This window comes from Canis lupus, chromosome 15, assembly GCF_011100685.1.
Source record: "Canis lupus familiaris isolate Mischka breed German Shepherd chromosome 15, alternate assembly UU_Cfam_GSD_1.0, whole genome shotgun sequence".
Lineage (NCBI taxonomy): Eukaryota > Metazoa > Chordata > Mammalia > Carnivora > Canidae > Canis > Canis lupus.
The window spans coordinates 16,689,662-16,707,812 of NC_049236.1; the positions used below are offsets into that span (position 1 = coordinate 16,689,662).

At 59.1% G+C, this 18,151-nt stretch overlaps 1 protein-coding gene across 11 annotated transcripts in view; it reads right to left on the reverse strand.

Annotated features, from left to right (window-relative positions):
* Positions 1–331: 331 nt before the first annotated feature.
* Positions 332–18,151, reverse strand: part of PTPRF (protein tyrosine phosphatase receptor type F) — an 87,140-nt gene continuing 69,320 nt past the window's right edge. For 7 of the 11 annotated variants that reach the window (XM_038558364.1, XM_038558360.1, XM_038558363.1 and 4 more), the window contains 18 exons: positions 17,798–18,051; positions 17,615–17,708; positions 16,847–17,062; positions 16,367–16,521; positions 12,940–13,055; positions 9,730–9,762; positions 8,894–8,991; positions 6,076–6,199; positions 5,735–5,910; positions 4,887–5,006; positions 4,455–4,609; positions 4,088–4,373; positions 3,822–4,000; positions 3,490–3,616; positions 3,156–3,281; positions 2,730–2,884; positions 2,507–2,642; positions 332–2,095 (listed from right to left, as the gene is read on the reverse strand). In XM_038558364.1, coding sequence (XP_038414292.1) covers positions 2,027–2,095; positions 2,507–2,642; positions 2,730–2,884; positions 3,156–3,281; positions 3,490–3,616; positions 3,822–4,000; positions 4,088–4,373; positions 4,455–4,609; positions 4,887–5,006; positions 5,735–5,910; positions 6,076–6,199; positions 8,894–8,991; positions 9,730–9,762; positions 12,940–13,055; positions 16,367–16,521; positions 16,847–17,062; positions 17,615–17,708; positions 17,798–18,051 — 2,619 coding nt within the window. In that variant the 3' untranslated portion in view covers positions 332–2,026. The remainder of the gene's footprint in view (positions 2,096–2,506; positions 2,643–2,729; positions 2,885–3,155; positions 3,282–3,489; positions 3,617–3,821; positions 4,001–4,087; positions 4,374–4,454; positions 4,610–4,886; positions 5,007–5,734; positions 5,911–6,075; positions 6,200–8,893; positions 8,992–9,729; positions 9,763–12,939; positions 13,056–16,366; positions 16,522–16,846; positions 17,063–17,614; positions 17,709–17,797; positions 18,052–18,151) is intronic. The other 4 variants (XM_038558365.1, XM_038558361.1, XM_038558358.1 and 1 more) reach the window with 1 other exon arrangement.

The following is an 18,151-nucleotide window of genomic DNA, read 5'->3' on the forward strand; positions in this document are numbered from 1 at the left end:
CGGGTCCCAGCCTCCGGGGGCACCCAGGCCATCTCTCTCCTCGGCAGCGGAGGTGGAGAGGGAAGGGGAGGAGAGGCAAAGCGTCTGCTGGCTGCCTGGGGAGCTGGGTCCCCCGTGGGGTGCTCTTGATACACACCGGTGGCTGGTTTCCAGGCTTCATAACGCTCCTTTCGGAAAGTGAGCCGCAGCGCCGGGAGCCCGAGCTGCCACAAATACTCAGGCCAGCCTCGCTGCCTCCTTCGGCAGCAGGGCATCTCCAGAATCTACCCCTCGCTACTGACCTTACAGAGCCCACTCTTTGGTTCCGGAAAGAGCTGAGACAGAGGCCCAATTGTAAGAAATCGGATTATTCAAATTTATTACCATCAAGAATTATGCAATGATGCTGTAGTTCTCTTAACAAATAGAAAACAGACTGTGTACAACAGTGGACTCTACAGCACTAGCATCCACAAGGTAAAAATGAATGTTTCATCCAACATTACCAACCCTGGATTGTTGATCTTGACTGAGCCTAGATAGAGGACGAGCTCCACGTCCCTCGGCTAAAACAGCTATGCACCCTTCCCCGCCCCCGCTTACCTACCTAGATAGTGTTGCCCAGAGGCCCTCTCCCTGCCCCTCAGCAAGCCGAGATAATAAGGATTGATTATAGTACCATTGAGAGAAGTCCAGTAGTCTTGCCACATTGGTTTATGAGGGCATCTTGAGAGAGTGGAATAGAGCGATTCTCAGGGGCTCTGACGACAGCTGCAAACCAGGGAGGGGAATCATCTGGCCCCTGCTCTGAGGACACACGTGTGCTCCCAGGCCCACTGGCCTGGACCTGAAGGGCCAGCTGTGCCCCTGCTCGGCCCTGAGGTGTGCGGGGCGTGGCACACACCCTGACCTGTGTTGATCCCCGTGGCTGCACGGCCAGATCCACAGCTGACCACCACCACGCCATACCGCAAGGCTGGGGACGAAAGCACGGCTCTGAGGGCCCCCGAGGTCAGCCCAGCAGCTCCCCTGGGGAGCCCAGGCACAAGGGGCCACCTCCCCCTCTTGGGGGCTGGAAGCAGACGCCAGGGGGATGACTCTTGTTTTTTTCTTGGTGGGTTTTGTTTTTTTGGGATTTTTTTTTTTTTTTGTCTTTGTGTTTTTTTTAAACCTTTGCAAACACGATGGTGATGAGGAATGCCTTGCCAGGCTCCCCGAAACACGTCTGTGGTTCTGGGCTGTGAATGTTACACACACACACACACACACACACACACACACACACACGCACGGGAATAGACAACTGGAGATGAGTGTTTCCTATCTCCTCCCCGCCCACCACTGTCTGTGGGGCCTAAAATAAGGCTCTGGAGGAAAAACAAAACAAAACTTAAAAAAAGAATTGTGTTTCCCCACATTTGGCTGAAACAGGATCTTGTCTGAAGGGCTGGAGGAGCAGCTGGGTCAGCGGTGCCTCCCAGGCCCGCGGCTGGGCCTCCACTCAGGCTGGCGGCCCCAGCTCTGCACAGAGGAAGGTATGTTCTGTCCTTCAGCAGCAAAAGTCATACACAAAAAGGATCCAAAGTGAACTCAAGAAAGAAAACAACTGAACCCCAACCCCCACAGCGGCCCATTCTGCAGTTAAGGATTTGCAAAAGGAAAATCAAGAGGGAAGAGGCTAGAATCAAATCCCTCAGTCTACCCCCACTTAATGTATAAAAAAGGAGACTTTGCCCCCATCCCCACCCCATGAGAAGAAGCATGAGAAACGCGGCACAGAACAGAGAGCTCGACGCAGGCTCTGGGCGGGCCTGGTGGACAGAGACGGGCCATGGCATCCGCCTGTCGGCCCACCCACTTGCCCAGTGGTGTTCTGGGCTCTCCATTTGGTGTGGCAATGTTCCTGAAACGCTGTGACCCCAGTGGGCTGTGCTCTGCCAGCAACAGCATCCGTGCAGGAGGGCTAGACGATGGTCGGTATGGCTCAGAGGAGCTGGGTCCCCTCCGGAGCCCCAGGCAGGGGCAGCGGAGGAGAGGGGAGCGGTAGTTACGTTGCATAGTGGTCAAAGCTGCCAAGGTACTCCAGGGCCGCACGATAGCACAGCTGGTACTGGTCCTGCCGGGACAGGGGCGGGTCAGCCAAGGCAGCGTGAGTGGATATTCCCGACGCGCTGCCAAGGGCACTCACGCTGCAGCTGGGGGCCACAGGCAGGTGCTAGACCAGATGTCTCCCCAGGCGGTGTCCAGGGAGCCTGGAGGAGCCCCGGAAGGCTTGGTTCTCCCCGTTTGCCACTGCCCCACCCCTACCATGTTTATCTGCTCCTAGACTGCGCAGCCCATAAGGACTGCTGTCCCACCCTCGCCGGAACCAGGCACACTGCTGGTGCTCAGGGCACAGGTGCGGAAGGAGGAGCACACTCCACTCATCCTACCACAGTGCCTCAGGCAGAGCAGGGAATGGTAAACGTCGGTGGCACACGCGTGGGAGGAGCCAGGCCCCGTGCCAGCCAGTGGGGGGCCTACGTACCTCCGTCTGCACCATGGCTGGGCGCTGTGTGCGCAGGGTCTTCACGGTCTGGAACATGTCGACCACGCCCTCGTAGCGCATCCGCTCCAGGACGATGCTCAGAGTGATGAACACCCCGGTGCGGCCCACGCCGGCACTGCTCAAGGACAGCATTGGATTGGGGTCCTGCCCACCAGGCCCACGGGCGCCCCCGTGCCCCAGCCCCCCACAGGGTCGGCCCTACCTGCAGTGCACCGTGATGGGCCCGTCCTGCCCGAACTGCTCCTTGGTCTTGTGCACCTGCCCGATGAAGTCGATGAAGCCCTCACCCGTCTTAGGCACGCCCTGCTCGGGCCAGTCTGTGAACTGGAACTGCCGGATTGTCCTCGACTGCCCATCCTGGAAGAGGGGGGCAGGGAACAGGGTTAGCCTCTGTGCCCCCACGGCCCCACCAGGCCATATGGGCAGCATGACACGGGTGCGCGCCCATGAAACTATCATGCCTGAGGCCCCGAGAGAGGTGCTCCTGGCCCCACACCCTCACCCTCACCTCAGGTTCCTGCAGCTTGAGCCAGGGCTCCGTGAAGACTGCCACCACCCCACATGTACTTGGGCAACATCACAGACATGCTATCGTGCAGACATACACACCCCTGCTCTGTACACTCACCCGGGCATCTGTGACCTTGAACTCACGCAGGATGTACTGCGGCATGTTGTACTCAGCCATCGGGTCAACGACAAAGTATTGGTAGCGAGCGGAGCGCTCTGCTGGCCAGTACTGGTGGCATTTCTCCTGTGGACAAAGGGCCCAGTCCCCGTGGTCAAGTGGAGAGGGATTGGGGGGACAGCTGCAGGTTTCAGAGGGTTCTGGGGCAGGACGCTGCAGGTGGTGAGGAGGGGGCCCGGGGCTCTGCCGGGGTGGGTGGGGGGAGGCCGGCTGTGAAAGGGGAGAGGTGTGGAGAGGTGGTCGGTGCGCCCTGGAGTGTGGGGGGTGGCCTCACCCTGCCCATCTCCCGAAGCCTGGTCAGCATGACGACGATGGTGGAGCCGTGCTCCCAGAGCATGCGCCAGAAGTCCTCGGTGCTCTCTGCCAGGGGCCCCTGCGTGGCGATGTAGGCCTTCTGCTGCCTGCGGCGGGCATGGGACCGGACATGCTGGAGCTGCTGCTGCCCCCGAGTCTCCCCAAGACTGCCTCATCAGTCCCTTGGACTCCCCCTCCTCCAGGAAGCCTGCTCTGATCTCCCGGGCTGGCCCTACTCTGCTGTGCCCCCCAGCTGGCCTGCTGCAGGCCCAGGCGCCTGCAGAGTGTGGGGGCGGTCACAGGCATGCTGACCTATAGCCGTCCAAGAAGCTGGCATTGATGTAGTCAGAGCCCTCCACACCACGGATGGGCTGCAGACACACACGGGTCAACTCATAGGGCATGATGTTCACCAGGCGGTTCTTGAACTTGTTGCAGGGCAGGTTGGCGCTAATGAAGCGGGATGTGTGGGCCTTGGAGCTGGCCAGCAGCTAGACAGAGGGATAGGCCAGTCAGGCCTGGCTTCTCGGTGGGGGTGGGGGTCTCCCCCTCAGCCCAGTCCAGGCCCCTGAGCCCACCTTGAACTCGAGCTCCATGGCAGTCACACTCTCCCCGGGAGGCACTTGGCCCAGCTTCTGGATATGGGCATACAGGCTGCGGGCAGGCACCTCCGTGTGTCCGCACGTGGCGGCCTCTAGCAGCGCCTCGTGGATGAACACGTACTGGTCCTCTGTCTGCACCATGTAGTTCCGCTGCGATCGCATGCATGTCACGTGGCCATAGATGTCCACTGTCTTCTCGTGCTTCATCCGCTCCAGCATGGCGTCGATGACGATGAAACAGCCCGTGCGGCCCACGCCCGCGCTGCAGGACACGGGCTTGCTTGGGCAGAGGTCCAGCCCGCCTCCCACACCCGTCCCCCAGGGTGGCCCCGAACCCTCTCACCTGCAGTGCACCACCATGGGCCCTGCGTCTAGCGGGTTACAGGCCTTGACCCGCCGCAGGAAGGCCAGGATGGGGGTGGGGTACTCGGGAACCCCGTGGTCCGGCCAGGCCATGAACTGGAACTGACGCAGCTCCCGCTTCTCGCTGGAGCCACTCTGGGGAGAAAAGCGGGGAGACCCGATGTGTCAGGGCAAGCATGCCCACTCTAGACTCAGGGCAAGACAACCTGGCACTGAGGCCAGGCCAGGACTCCGGCCACAGGAGGGGGACTGGAGGAGCCTGAGGTGCTGTTCCCACCCCCTACCTCCACCCCATGGCACGGGCTGCCACAGGGCACTTACACACCTCTGGGCCCTGACTCTCAGCACACCATGCTCAGAATGCTTCCTGACAGGGCCGGGGCGGGGGGGCGAGCACGGGGGCAGGCTGTACCTTGTGGAGTGCAAAGGTGCGCACAGTGTATGTGGCCAGCTCCACCGTGTCCAGCAGGGTCACCTGAATGAGGCCGTGGGTCTCGGTACCCCGGGCTGGCCAGTACTGATCACACTTCACCTATATAGAGACAAGTGGGGCAGGTTTGAGGGTGCTTAGGTGTCCCCAAAGGCCTGGACAGGCAGGGACCCTGGGGCAAAAGGGGGAGTGGGAGGTCTGGCCCACATGGCTGCCAGGCCCCCAGCCCCGAACTCTCATATCTATCATGCCACCCCCCTGCCAAACCAAATCAGGTTCTCACGCTACACTGCCATCCCTGCCCTAGCTAGGAGAATGAGGGCCATAATTGAAAATTATTTATTCATGACCAGATCGCACCAGGCACATTTTCTGCCAAATTTGCCCATAACGTTTATGCGCCATTTTCAAGCTCTGTAAATTTTACGTTCCGGTTGATGCTTTGCAGTGCAGAAGCAGATAACAGCAGCTCTTTCCACTAATTAACTTAGGAGATGGGCTAATGTCCCGGGAACACTCCAGCATCTGGGGAACATGTGAACATCCTGGGAACATGCTAGCAACTGGGGAACACATTAACGTTCCTGGAAAAAGACAGCATCTGATACAACATATTAATATCTGAGGAACGTGCCAGCGTCTAGGGAACGTGCCACAGCCCAAGAATACCCAGTAGCTGGGGGGCGTGAGAACACCCCAAGAAGACAAGAGGACTTGGTGAACCCCTTGGGGAGCTTCTGACAGAGGCAGGAAGAGGTGCCTGAAAGTCACTGGAGACTGAGTCTTCCCCAGCCCACCTCCCCAGCAGGAAGGCTGCTGCACAGTCCTACCCGAGACTTCTCCTCCAGCCGTGTCATCATGACCACGGTGGCTGTGCGCTGTTCCCACACCATCCGCCAGAAATCGCCCATGGTCTCGGGCAGTGGGCCCTGCGTGGCAATGTAGGCGTTCTGCTTGCGGTAGCCATCGATGTAGTTGGCGTTGATATAGTCACTCCCTGGGACACCTGTGAACAAGAAGGGACCCAGGAGAGCATTATTCCAGGGGCCCTGTCCAGCCGTCTCTACCTCGGTGCACCTTAGGCCCGCGGGCCTCTCCTGCAGGAGGAAACATCACCCCAGCCAGCAAGGAGGAGAGCAAGAGGATGGAGGGGGCGCTGCCCTTGGCTCACCATCGACGGAGGTAAGGATGACTCGGGAGTGGTCGTAGGCGATGACGTTTGCATAGCGGTTCTTGGGCTTGTTCACTTCCAGGTTTGAATTCTCCCAGGTGAACTGCTGTCCAGGGTCAATGGACTATAGGAAATGGAGGCAGGTAGGCAAGGTAAGGGCTGAGGTCTCCCTGCTGCTCGCGAGACCCAGCCTGCCAGGTGGTGCTCATATGCTGCCTTCGCTTCCGGGCCACGACCAGCCCCACGCTCCCCTAGCCGTAGGGCTGAGGCTGCCCTACCACCTGTCGGGTAGGTGATGGACCAGAGACCCTTCTGAATGGGGCACCAAATCCCCTTGCCCAGTAGAGTGGTCAGGGGAAAGTCCCTCAGACCCTGCGCCCAACTAGCGAAATGCGTACAGACCAAGAGGGAGCGATGGTAGCCAGTGGTGCCGCACCTGACGCCGCTGAGGGCGCTGGGCACCTGCTGCATCACCCTGTCTGGCTCTCCTCCTACCTCCCCGGCCCTTCCTTGTCTGTCTCCGCTCTGCCCATCTGCCCTTGCCACAGGCAGGGCCCAGCACTCCTCCAGGGGCTGTTCCTGGGCTGCCTTTGCACTCTCTATCACTTGCTGGGGCCCTCATTTGCTCGTAGGGTCTTGCATTCACATGCTGGGGCTGCATGCACCCCCAGCTGCAGCCCAGTCTCCCTGAGCTCCCGAGCTGAATGGCCGGCAGCCTCCTGGGCAACCCCACCTGGGGGCCCACAGGCCCTGCGATCTCAATCCTTGCTAAGTAGCTCGCCACCGGAACACCGTCTCGGTCAAAGGCACTTTCATGCATTTACCCTCACGTCATCCTCAAAAACCCCTCCATGCCCCTGTCCCCTCAGGCCCCACCATGTCCTAGGGCTTCCACACCCTCCTCAGCCTCTCTTCAACCTGCTGTCACTGGCCTCGGCTAGGCCACCCCAACTCGGACTTGGGCATCTCCCTTTCTGCTTTCACCCCATTCTGTCCTGTGGCTGGAACAACCCTCAGAAAATGCTGATTTATCATTTTTCTGCTTCAGTGCCTTCTGTGCTCACCACCACAGATCATGACGGTAGTAGCAGAGTCTCAGAACCCATGGTGTGCGTGGCGCTATTCTGAGCACTTTGCACGTATTCCCTCACCTAATGCCCCTCTGAAGCAGGCTCCAGGACTATCCCCCTTCTACAGAAGGACATTACCCGAAGTCCTCAGCAGAGCACGCGCTGCGCTCGTGTTTTGGCACCAGGCTACTACTCTCCACAGGACAGCAGGCACAGCTGAGGCCCTCTAGCACACCCCGCCCCTCGGCCTGCCTTGGTGCTGCCAGCCTGCTTTCTCCGCAGGATTTGGCATATGTAATCCGAAGGTATGATGTCGTATTCAGGGCCAATCACCTGCCTGAGCTGGCCTCCCCACCGGCTGAGCCACCTGACGAATTTGTCTCCGTACGCCCAGCATTCAGCACAGGTAGGCGCTGGGCAGTGTGATCACTGACTGGCTGTCAGAGGTGACAGAGTTATGGGATCCTGGCTGAGGGAAAGCCCACAGCAGGCCCAGGAGAGCAGAGAAGGCTTCTGGGAGGAGGAGGAGGAAAAGCTCAGGCCAGAGGAAAGAAGTGGGCAGAAGGTGAGAGGGGGGATGCCGTTAACCTCGACAGTGAGGAAGGAAGGGCAGCTGTGGGACATGGGACGGGACAGGGGTGGGCAGAGATCATGGAAGGCCCTCCAGGCCAGTGGAAGAACTGAAAACAGGCCCCAGAGGCTGCTCTACAGGTCGAGGCGGCATGCCTTCCTCATGGCAGACACGTTTATCAATCTGCCTGCCAGGCCCAATTGCTTCTGCAGAAATCTGGCCCACGGCCGTGAGAACCCAGCTGACCCACAGCCCCCAGAAGGGGAATCCTGGGACCCCAGGGTACCACGCACCACCGGGGTGAGGGCGGGGGACATCTGATGAGAGGGAGCAGACTCACAGGCTGGGCTGTGCCAGCCCATCAATCACCTGTCTGCCCATTATTGATCGAGGGTGAGTCCTAGCCAGGCCTGTGCCGGGAGCAGGGGCAACGGCAGGAGAGGAGCCGAAGCAGGATACCACCTGTGTGTGCTCCCTGGAGCACAGGTGTGGAGGTGGGGGCCTCCTTCATCACCTCCTTCTCCAGCAGAGCCCTCCCCACTGGGCCGCCTGGAAGCCCTCAGACTCCAGGAGCTCCGAGGTTGGAGCCCTCAGCAGGTAGGAGTCAAGACCAGAGTGAAGAGGGCACATACGTGGGGGGCCGTGAGCTGGAAGGTTTGTGCAGCCTGAGCAGCGGGCCTGGAGTCCCCCGACTCCCTGCTCTGTGACCCGTGTTGCTCTGAGAACACACATGAATGAGGGTGTCAGGCAGGCCTGGGTCTGACTCCTGGCTCTACTATGCACCAGCTCTCTGCCCTTGGGCAAGTCACTTCCCCTCTCTGAGCCTCAGTTTCCTCATCTGTAAGGTGGGTTAACAATAGAACCATTTCACATTGTGAGGAGAGCAGAACGAGAAGACGCACATAAACTGCCTAGGCTGGTCTGGCCTGTGGAAGCTCCTGATGTGTGAGCTGTTACTACCCGTCCACGCGTGAGCGGGTCCAGCCGTGGGCTGCTTACAAGGGCTCAGCCAGGCCTAGCACCCAAGGAGCTGGGTTCTCCAGTAGCCACTGCTGACTCCTCCAAATCTGTGCTCTAGGGAAGCCCGGAGGCCCCCCACACCACGGCTGGGACCCGACGCAGGGCAGGAGCCGGCATGGGGGTGGGCCCAGCACATGCAGAGGTAGGGACGTCTCACCTCGTACTCCTGGGAGAACTTGAGGCCGTCGTTGGCTTTGAGGCGCTCAATGTTGTCGGCCAGGTCAGTGATGGGGATGGGCGGGTGGTCTCGCATACCTGGGGGGGGGGGCACACACGGGTGGTGTCAGCGCGAGGCCCACGCCGGCAGTGGAGATAGCCCGATGCATGTTATGTGCACACGTGTGACCATGGAGCACTCGGCACTGGTGGCATGAGGACAGCAGCACATGCGGCGACAAGGATGGCGGAGCACACAGCAGCCAGGGGCAGGGGTGGAGTGAGGCAATGTGTGTGCTGTGAGCAGCATGGGCGTGGGCTGCGGCGCTCAGTGAGGGCACCAGGGCCCCGCCTGGCGGGTCCTCTAGGGGGACACTAGGCTTCCTTCCTCCTGGGCGGGGGCTGGAAGCCCAGGTGGCAGCTGCACACCCCGCCCCACGGGCCCTGCCTGTGGACAGCCCTCCTGCCCCTCACTGGCGCCAGTCACGGTGGGAGACTCGGTGACATCGGCGCTACACCGAGTGTGTGGATGGAGTGGACGCAAAGTACGGCGACATAGAATGGCGCAGAAGATTCCCGAGAGAGGCGCAGAGATGGGGAGGGAGATGTGGACACGGGAGACGGGAGGCCCCCAAAGGGTGTCGGATGGGGACTGGAGATCACAGAGGCAGACACCAGGGCCGGGCCAGTGGGAAGGAAGACAGGACTGGAGGAAGGTGGGGGACACAAGGAGAGGAGGGGAAGAAGATTCAAGAAGGGACAGAGGTGATGGCGTGAGAAAAAGTTGGAGGAAACAGACACAGAAGCCAGAGTAGCCCCCGAACTCAGAAAACTAACTTGAGATATTCGGGCAACTGGGGACACTGGAACCTGCAGGGAAAGAAAACAGAAAAACTAGCGGGGCAAAAGAAGGAAGCCCAGAACCTTCTCGGGTTACCGGTGCTGCATGAAGGGACTGGAGGAATGGGCCCGACCACAGGCCCCCTCCGCACCCTTCCCCCAAGGAACGCTCGCCCATCTCCCACCAGGAGCAGAGCGCTCCCAACCCCCAGGGGCCTGGGCAGCCGTGGGGGCCTCTTTTTAAGACTAAATTCTAGATCCCAACCAACCCTTAGCCCCTCTGGTATCAACATTTGACCTTGGCTATTTTCAGATGATTAGGCGAAAGGGGAGCATGCTTTCCCCTAGAGAGAGGAGGCACGCATGGCCAGAAACGACAGGGTCAGGCTACACAAGGATATGCATATAGGACTGTATTTTCTGTGATTTTGAAACATTTTCAGAATAAAGATTAAATTATAGAAGGAAAAAAAAACCTCTATGAACTAAAAAAAATTTCGAAGAAAACTCGCCGTGCCCCTGATCCCTTCCCTTGTCCCTTCTGGTCCCTGGTTCTCTCAACAGTCCAGGGACTGCTGTGTCCGTGGGGATGCCTCTCCCCACTGGCAGGGCCGGTTCCTTGAGCTCTGCACCTGTGGTGACTCATGGCTGGCCCCAGCCCCCAGCCCCTCCTGGACACCCCATCCCTCTGCACTCAGCCCTTCCCACGTCTGCACCCTCCTTTCTCTCTCCATCCCTCCTTTCCTCTCAGATCCCTGCAGTTTCCCTCCAGCCCCTGCAGCCACAGGCACTCGGGATCTGAACCCCGGGGGGCCCTTGGCGGCTCAGCAGTCCTCCCAGGGCGTGCCTGCTTAGCGCCCACACCCAGGCCACACCTTCCCTGATGCTCTAACCACTCTCACCTCATCGTGGAGAAAACCACGGCCACCAGCCCAGAGCTCCAGCAGGACCCGGCCACCATGCTCTCTCCACAGTCCCAACTGCCAAAGCCAACAGTCCTCCCAGTGCACAGCCAGCCCTGGCCTTGGCTCAGGGACGCTCCGCTCCTCCCATACTCGTCCTTTCTGGCTGCTCCTTCTTAATCTCCCTGGCTACTCTTCATTCAGCCTTCCTCAACTTCCCCTCCTTCTTGGCTGCCCTGCCTTCTGTCCTCCGGCTTTGACCACCACAGGCTGCTCGTCACCTCCCACATCCGTAGTTTCAGGTGGGTGGCAGTGGTGGAGGCGTGGACCCACAGACCAGGGGGGCTCCTGGAACCCCACACTCACTGCTCAGCCTTAAGCCCAAGCCCTGCTGCCTCCTCACGCTGGCGACGCCTGCCCCCCACTCCCATGGCCACCCTCTTTGTCCACGTCCTTGGCGCCTCTCACTCACTCCGTGGCTTTCAAGTCTCCCAATCTGTCCCCTCCAGTCTGACTTCCACACAGTGGCCAGAGCGAGATGTCCAAATCACAATTTGACCCTATCGCTCCCCTGGTGAAGACTTTCAATGCCTCCCTGGTACCGTCATGATGAAGTCCAAACCTTAGCCTGGCACTCAGGTTTTCCCCTGTGGCGGCCCCTGTCTACCCCCCAATCTCATCTGTGGGCTCTCAGTACCCCAACTCCAAGAATGCAGGACTCCCAGTGCCCGTGGGGTGCTTCCACAGTGCTATTTCCACCGAATGGAGCTCCCTCCTACCTCCCCCCATTTGCTTGACTCATGCTCACACGCCTGGCATCCCCTCTCAGAGGAGGCTTCTCCACCCTCCAGGCCCCTAAGCAGCCTAGAGAGTGGATTCCGCGTAGGTAGATATGATCATGCTGGGTTGCAACAGCCTGCGAGGTGGCCCGGCTTGCTTGCTCTCAGGACGCATGTCTTTGGGACTCAGTCACCGTGCTGTGACGGAGCCAGGGCCACGTGAAGAGCCTTGTGCGGTCGTTCCCACTGACAACCCCAGGTGGGCTCACGGCTGACTGACTCTAGCATCAACACCCGACAGGTAAATGAATGAGTCTTCAGAATTCAGGGGACAAGAAACCGTTCCACAAAGGCCAAATAGTAAACATCCTTGGTTTTGTGCCCATACAGTAGATGCTACTTCACCTTGCCTTTGTAGCGTGAAAGTAGCCGTGCGTGGTATATGAATGAGTTGCCGTGGCTGGGTTCTAACTTTACTTGCAGAACCAGGTGGTGGGTCATGTTTGGCTATAAGCCGAAGTTTGCTAACGTTTACTTTAAGTGATTCTAGCTCTCAGACTCTAAGTTCTCCAGGTGAGGGCCCCAGACATCCTGGAATAGAGACAAGCTGTTCCTGCTATATACTCTTGTCTGAATTTCTAATCCACACAAACTGAAAAGGGTAACGCATAATTATTGTTGTCTTAAGCTGTCACATTTTGCAGCAATTTGATACGTGCTAATTTAACTACCTCACGTAAGCCCCATGTGTGTGTTAGTTCACTTAATCGTGTGTCCATTTCACAGGTATCCAATCAGAGCCCACTGTGTGCACAGTACAAGGGATGGCGATGAACAAGACACAGTTCTTGGCTCCACAGAACTTGGATTGCCATGGAGGTGATTCTAGTCCAGAGTGAGAGGTGTCATTGGGGAAGGAGCAGGGAGGTTCTGGAAACCAGAGGAGACCCCTAGGCCTGTGTGGGGGCTGAGGTGGGTTGGAAGGCGTCATCTAGGGGAGGCGTCTCAGGTGTGTCTACTGGGGCACGGGGAGGCAGTGACACTTTAGGAAGAAGGGACAGCCAGAGAACCACGTGAGAGTGGCTGCAGAAGGAAGGGCAGGTGTAATGCTCTGAGTGGGGTCCTTGTGCTCACACAGTTAAGTCTGGGCACCCTATCTCACCAGAAGTGTCTGATGGGGCATTTCCCACCTCTTGTACAGAAGGGACAAAGGGCAGGTGTAGACTCTGGCCACCCTGTGGCTGGGACGTGGGCCCTGTAAGGGTCCTTAGCCCAGATTCGGAGGCCTTGACCTAACATGAGGCAGGGCCTATGCAGCTGGGCCTCCCGAGAAGCTGTGGGGCTCCAGGGCTCCTGGGCATTTGCTGCCTATAAAAGCTTCTGTCACTTCAAAAAAGTGGATGGGTTCAGGGAGCAGGCAGCAAGAAACAAGAGTAGGAAGTGGGGGCACAAGGCCAGGAGCTCTTGGGAGAGACTCCAGGACCTGCAGGCCTGGGCGGGAGCAGGTAGGCTGGAGAGCTGCCTACCTGGAGTCTGGTAGTTGAGCCTCCGCATCTCCACAGGGTCAGAGGAATGGGCCAGCAAGGAGTCCTTCAGCCCGATTGACTGCTCGTCCTTGGATGATGGGGAGTGAGTCCTCTTCCTGAGGAGGCAGCAGGGTGGCTGGTGAGGACTTGAGGTCCACGCAGAGGACAGAGACGGGCGGTGTGGCTGGCTGTGCCAGAGACCCTGCGTCTACGGCTCGGTCCCTCCCACCGCCCCAGCCCCTCCTGGGGTCTCAGAGCACAGGGGAGCCAGTGGCAGAGCAGCTTTAACACAGAACACAGGGTAGGGCGGGTAGGGAGACAGTGGGACCGGGATGGACAGAGGGCCAGTGCAGCGAAGGGGCAAGGGCTTGCAAAGGCTGGTGGCGCCTCCCAACAGAGGGCAGGCCGCTGCTGGGCAGGAGCTGCTGTCCCCGAGGCTGTCACAGTGAGGGCAGCAGAAGCCACCAGGAATAAACATGCAAATGACACATAAGATACGCAAACATCACAGAGAGCCGGGCCCCAGCTGTCTGTCTCTCGGTATCAGGGTCAATGTCCAGAGCAGCAGGGGAGGGACGGGGAAGGCGTCACCCTAGCTGGGCAGAGTCCTCCCTCGTTGGCCTCAGCTCCCCCGTCTATAAGGACAGGGTCAGAGACAGACCATGGGGTCCAGCTGCTGACAAGCATCTGGGAGCTGCTCCTGCTATGTGGACACGGGTGTTTGCATAAATGTGCACGAGTGTGTAGAAACACACACCTCCCCCTGCCTCGCACCCAGTGTTCTTTGCACGTATGTCTCCAGCAGCACTTAGATAATCTTAGAGAACCAGGAGCCTGGTAGAAGGTTCCAGTGAACTCGGAGCCCATCTGTGCACTCAGGGGAGGCACTGAAGCTTGCACTGTGCTCACGCCATGGGGACGGGGCTTCCCCTGTGCAGGGTACAAGGCGGGAGAGCAACAGAGGCCACCCCGGAGCCTGCTGAGCTGACCAGACAAGCACAGGCCAGGAGGCTTCTGTTTGGAGCCCCATCCCTCCCTGCTGGGCCCGAAATGTGCAGAAGGATAAGAAGTGAAGGGGCAGGCACGTGAAGAGAGAAGGAATGAGTCCTACCTTTCTTGTTTACTAGGTCCCGAAAGACAGGCAAGGACAGAAGAAAGGAATGGTCACTGTTTCTGCCAAGCACTCAGGCCCTCTTGCGACATGGGGGGCATGGAGGAACCTATCTACAGCACCTACGTGGCACTCCTAGGCAGGGTGCTGGCTCTCCTGAAAGGCCCCAGGACCCGGATGAGATAGGGAGGAGGATGAGGGGATGTGCGGGGCACTCCTTGGGCCGCCGCCTCTAGTCTCCATGCCTTGGACCAGGAAAGCCTGTCCCTATTCACCCCGGGAGGAAGGAATGAACTCTTCAAGAGGGCCCTCAGTCCAGGTCAGGGGTCAGGGGTAGGTGGGGCACAGAGCACAGGACCTCCTCTGTGCAGACTCGTTCAGACATACAAACCAATACGGCCTCACTGACAAGTGTTCACGGACATGCCCTAAGGGCTCAGAGTGGTGTGCTGGGTGCTAGAAACACAGTCCTAGTGATGTGCCCACTGGGGCAGATAGGGATGTAGGGAAGAAGCAGAGACCAGGAGGGTCTGGTGGGCACCAGAGCCTGGAAGGGAGGAAAGGGAGTCTTTTTTTTCCTTCCCTAAAGTAAGTTCTAGGGATGCCTGGGTGGCTCAGTGGTTAAGGCATGTGCCTTTGGCTCAGGTTATGATCCTGGAGACCCGGGACTGGGTCCCACATCAGGCTCCCTGTGTGGAGCCTGCTTCTCCCTCTGCCTGGGTCTCTGCCTCTCTCTCTGTGTGTGTGTCTCCCATGAATGAAAAAAAAAAAAATCTTTAAAAAAATAAAAATAAAAATACAGTAAGTTCTACTTTATTCAATGTGGGGCTTGAAGATCCAGAGATGCATGTTCTCCCGACTGAGCCAGCCAGGGGTCCCTGGAAGGGAGTCTCGAAGGATGGCAGTAGCTGGGTGGGCCTGAGCAGGAAAACTGCAGAGTGGAGGGGGCACAGCCCTGGTCGGCCAGGGAATGGCGTTAGCTCAGTGACGAGGTCAGGAATGGCAGGAGGGGCCAGACCAGTCAGGCACCTGATTGTCAGGTGATAGAGGTCATGCTGTATTTTGGGAGCCACTGATAAGTTTTAAACTGTGGGTCACAGGGACGCCTGGGTGGCTCAGTGGTTTAGGGCCACCTTCAGCCCAGGGCCTGATCCTGGAGTCCCAGGATCGAGTCCCACGTCTGGCTCCCTGCATGGAACCTGCTTCTCCCTCTGCCTGTGTCTCTGCCTCTCTCTCTCTCTCTGGGTCTCTCATGAATAGATAAATAAAATCTTTTTTTTTTTTAATTTTTTAAATTTATTTATGATAGTCACAGAGAGAGAGAGAGAGGCAGAGACACAGGCAGAGGGAGAAGCAGGCTCCATGCACCGGGAGCCCGACGTGGGATTCGATCCCGGGTCTCCAGGATCGCGCCCTGGGCCAAAGGCAGGCGCCAAACTGCTGCGCCACCCAGGGATCCGATAAATAAAATCTTAAACAAACAACTGTGGGTGACAAATCTTTGGAAGTACCTTTCAGGCTGGTAGGTGGATGGATAGAAGGGGTAGGTGGCTACCAGCACCCGAGAGGACTGAGAAGCCCCGTGTGCCAGGTCCCCAGCTATGTCTGCACGTGTACCGTCTCACGGGGAGCCCACCAGGAGAGGAGGAGGAGCAGGTGCAGCCATCTTCGGGACAGAACTCTCAGGGACCGGGCCGAGTGAAAGGGAAGAGGAGGGAGGAGGCTGACATCCAGCTTTCTGGTTGCTAACCAGGTGGAGGGACCAGTCCCCTTGTTGCAGGGACTGCACGGAGGAAGGTTAAGGGGAAGGTTCAAGACACATTGAGTTTGCGACAGCTGGGGATGCTGTGGTTACACCAGGAGCGCAATACACGGGCGCCAAGTGAATGTCCGTGGGTGTGTGGGCCTGCAGTTGGGTCTGCACCTCTCTAGGCCTAAGTGGGAGAGCCGGGCTAGGGAGTCGTCTAGGGATGGTGGCAGAGGAAGTGCTGGAGGTAGGAGACTAGGAGAGGGCAGTGTCCTGAAGCTTAAAGACAGACATGCTCACATCCACCGAAACAGAGACACAGATGGACAGACGTGCCCAGGGATGCAAGTGAACCAGCCCTCTGTGAAGCTGTGGCTCCTTGGCGCACCTAGATTAACACACACGCATGTGTACACACGCTGCTTCTGCTGTTCTGGGCTCCCCAGTGAGCCCAGGAGCGAAGGTGCAGGCTGCGGTGGCTGCCCTGTACCTGTGTGAACCGTGCTGGGGGGGACCTCAGAGTCCAGGGGCAGGTGGCTGTCCCCTAGAGCCCTGAGTGCAGCACTCACCTCTTGAACAGGAGGATGGCGATGACAATGAGGATGATGAGGATGACTGCGAGGACGGGGCCTGTCACCCACAGCATCTCAGGCTCCTCCTGCTGCTGGGCTGGTGTCACTTGGACCACGATCTCATCAGAGTAGGGGCTGGAGGCATAGCGCTTCTGTGGCCCAGTGGAGGAACGGCATGGGTGGTGAGCTGAGTGTGAGACCCCCCACCGTCTGCCCACCAAACCTGGAGAAAGGGCTCTGGGGCTGGGCTCTGCTGGGCTGACTGGGTCTGGATCCTAAGGGGCAGACCTGAGCCTGGCCAGCTGACTGAGTCCCTAGGGCCGGATCAGCTCTAGTCTTCCGGGTCCTAGGGGCCGATGTCTTTTGAGATCCCTAGTGCAGGTCTGGGGTCTCTGGGGCAGCCCTAGGTCTGGGATCCCATGGTGCTTGACATGGTCTACTCCCGGGGTGCTGGGAGCCCAGGTGGCTAAGGCAGACCTGGTCCACGGGTTCCTTCAGGGAGGCGAGCACAAAGCACTGATAGCTCAGGTCCGGAGACAGAGGCCGGTTGTAGAAGCCCCGGTAGCTCTTCTTGTCTCCTAGGGTGAAGCTCTCGGGGAGCACGTCCACCTGTGCAGCCACATATGTCTTCAGCCGCTCTGCCTGCCGCCGTCGTCGCCGCTCCCCACCGCCCTGCTCGATGGCCTCCAGAAGCTGACGGAGCAGAGCACAGGGATCACACCGAGCCTCAGACCAGGTGCCCCGGGGCCTGTGGCTTGACATCTCCCTGGCCTGAGACCAAGGCTCACTTGCCATGGAAGGGGCCTGAGTCTAGCCCTGCCCCTTGTCCTCACAGAATAAAGCCACATACCAGCATAGAGACATGCCAGCCCTGTGAACAGAGGGCCTCTGGGTAACCTGCCCCTTACCCTAACCAGATGGGGCTGGCTCTGCACCTCTAGGAGGAGGGGACAGGGGTTCCCAATCTGCTGGGACTGCCCAGTCGGTAGGGCTCAGGAGCCTCTAGACCTGCAGAGCAGGTCCTGGGGGATCCTCAGCAAAACCCTCCAGGGTGTCTCTAGTCTCTGTAAGCCTTCCAAGAGTTTTCTGAAAACTCCCAGGGGACCGCTTCAGAGCCCCCAGAGAGGCCCAGGCTACTGGCCAGAGCAGCCAGACAGTGATTCCAACTTGGGGGTGTCACTGGGGCCACCGCCAACCAACGCAATGGGGCTGTCATTGATGGCGCCCTGTCCCATCCGCAGGCACCTCGTCCAGCTCCAGCTCCTCAGGCGTGCTCCATCTCGGGGCCAGCACACTCCCACCCACGCGGTCGATGGGTACCACCACGATGTAGAACCACCTGGGTGGGCAGAGCAGGAATGAGGGCTGTCATCGCCCACACTGGCGTCACCAGCCCTGGCCCTCTCCCGCACGGCCTCATCCGCACACCTGATGAGTGAGGCATCCTGCACGTGGGGCATGGAGAGGGTGAAGCGACCATCCTCTATGAAGGCGGAGGCGGGCATCGGCTTGTGTGGCAGGAGGTCTGGGGCCGTGCGGATGGACACGAGGTGCTGCAGGCCCCCCGCGCTGCTGCCACGGTTCATCAGCACGAACGAGTACTCCGTGTTCGGCTGCAGGTCTGCGATCAGTTTCCGCATGGAGTGCCCGTCCACCTCCACACTCTGCCCGTTGTACAGGATCTGTGGGGCGGGGGGCGGGGACAGGCGGTGTGTTTAGGGGGGGCCTCCCCGTCATGGGCCTATGGGCCAGAGCATGTGTGGCCACCTAACCAGGAAACTG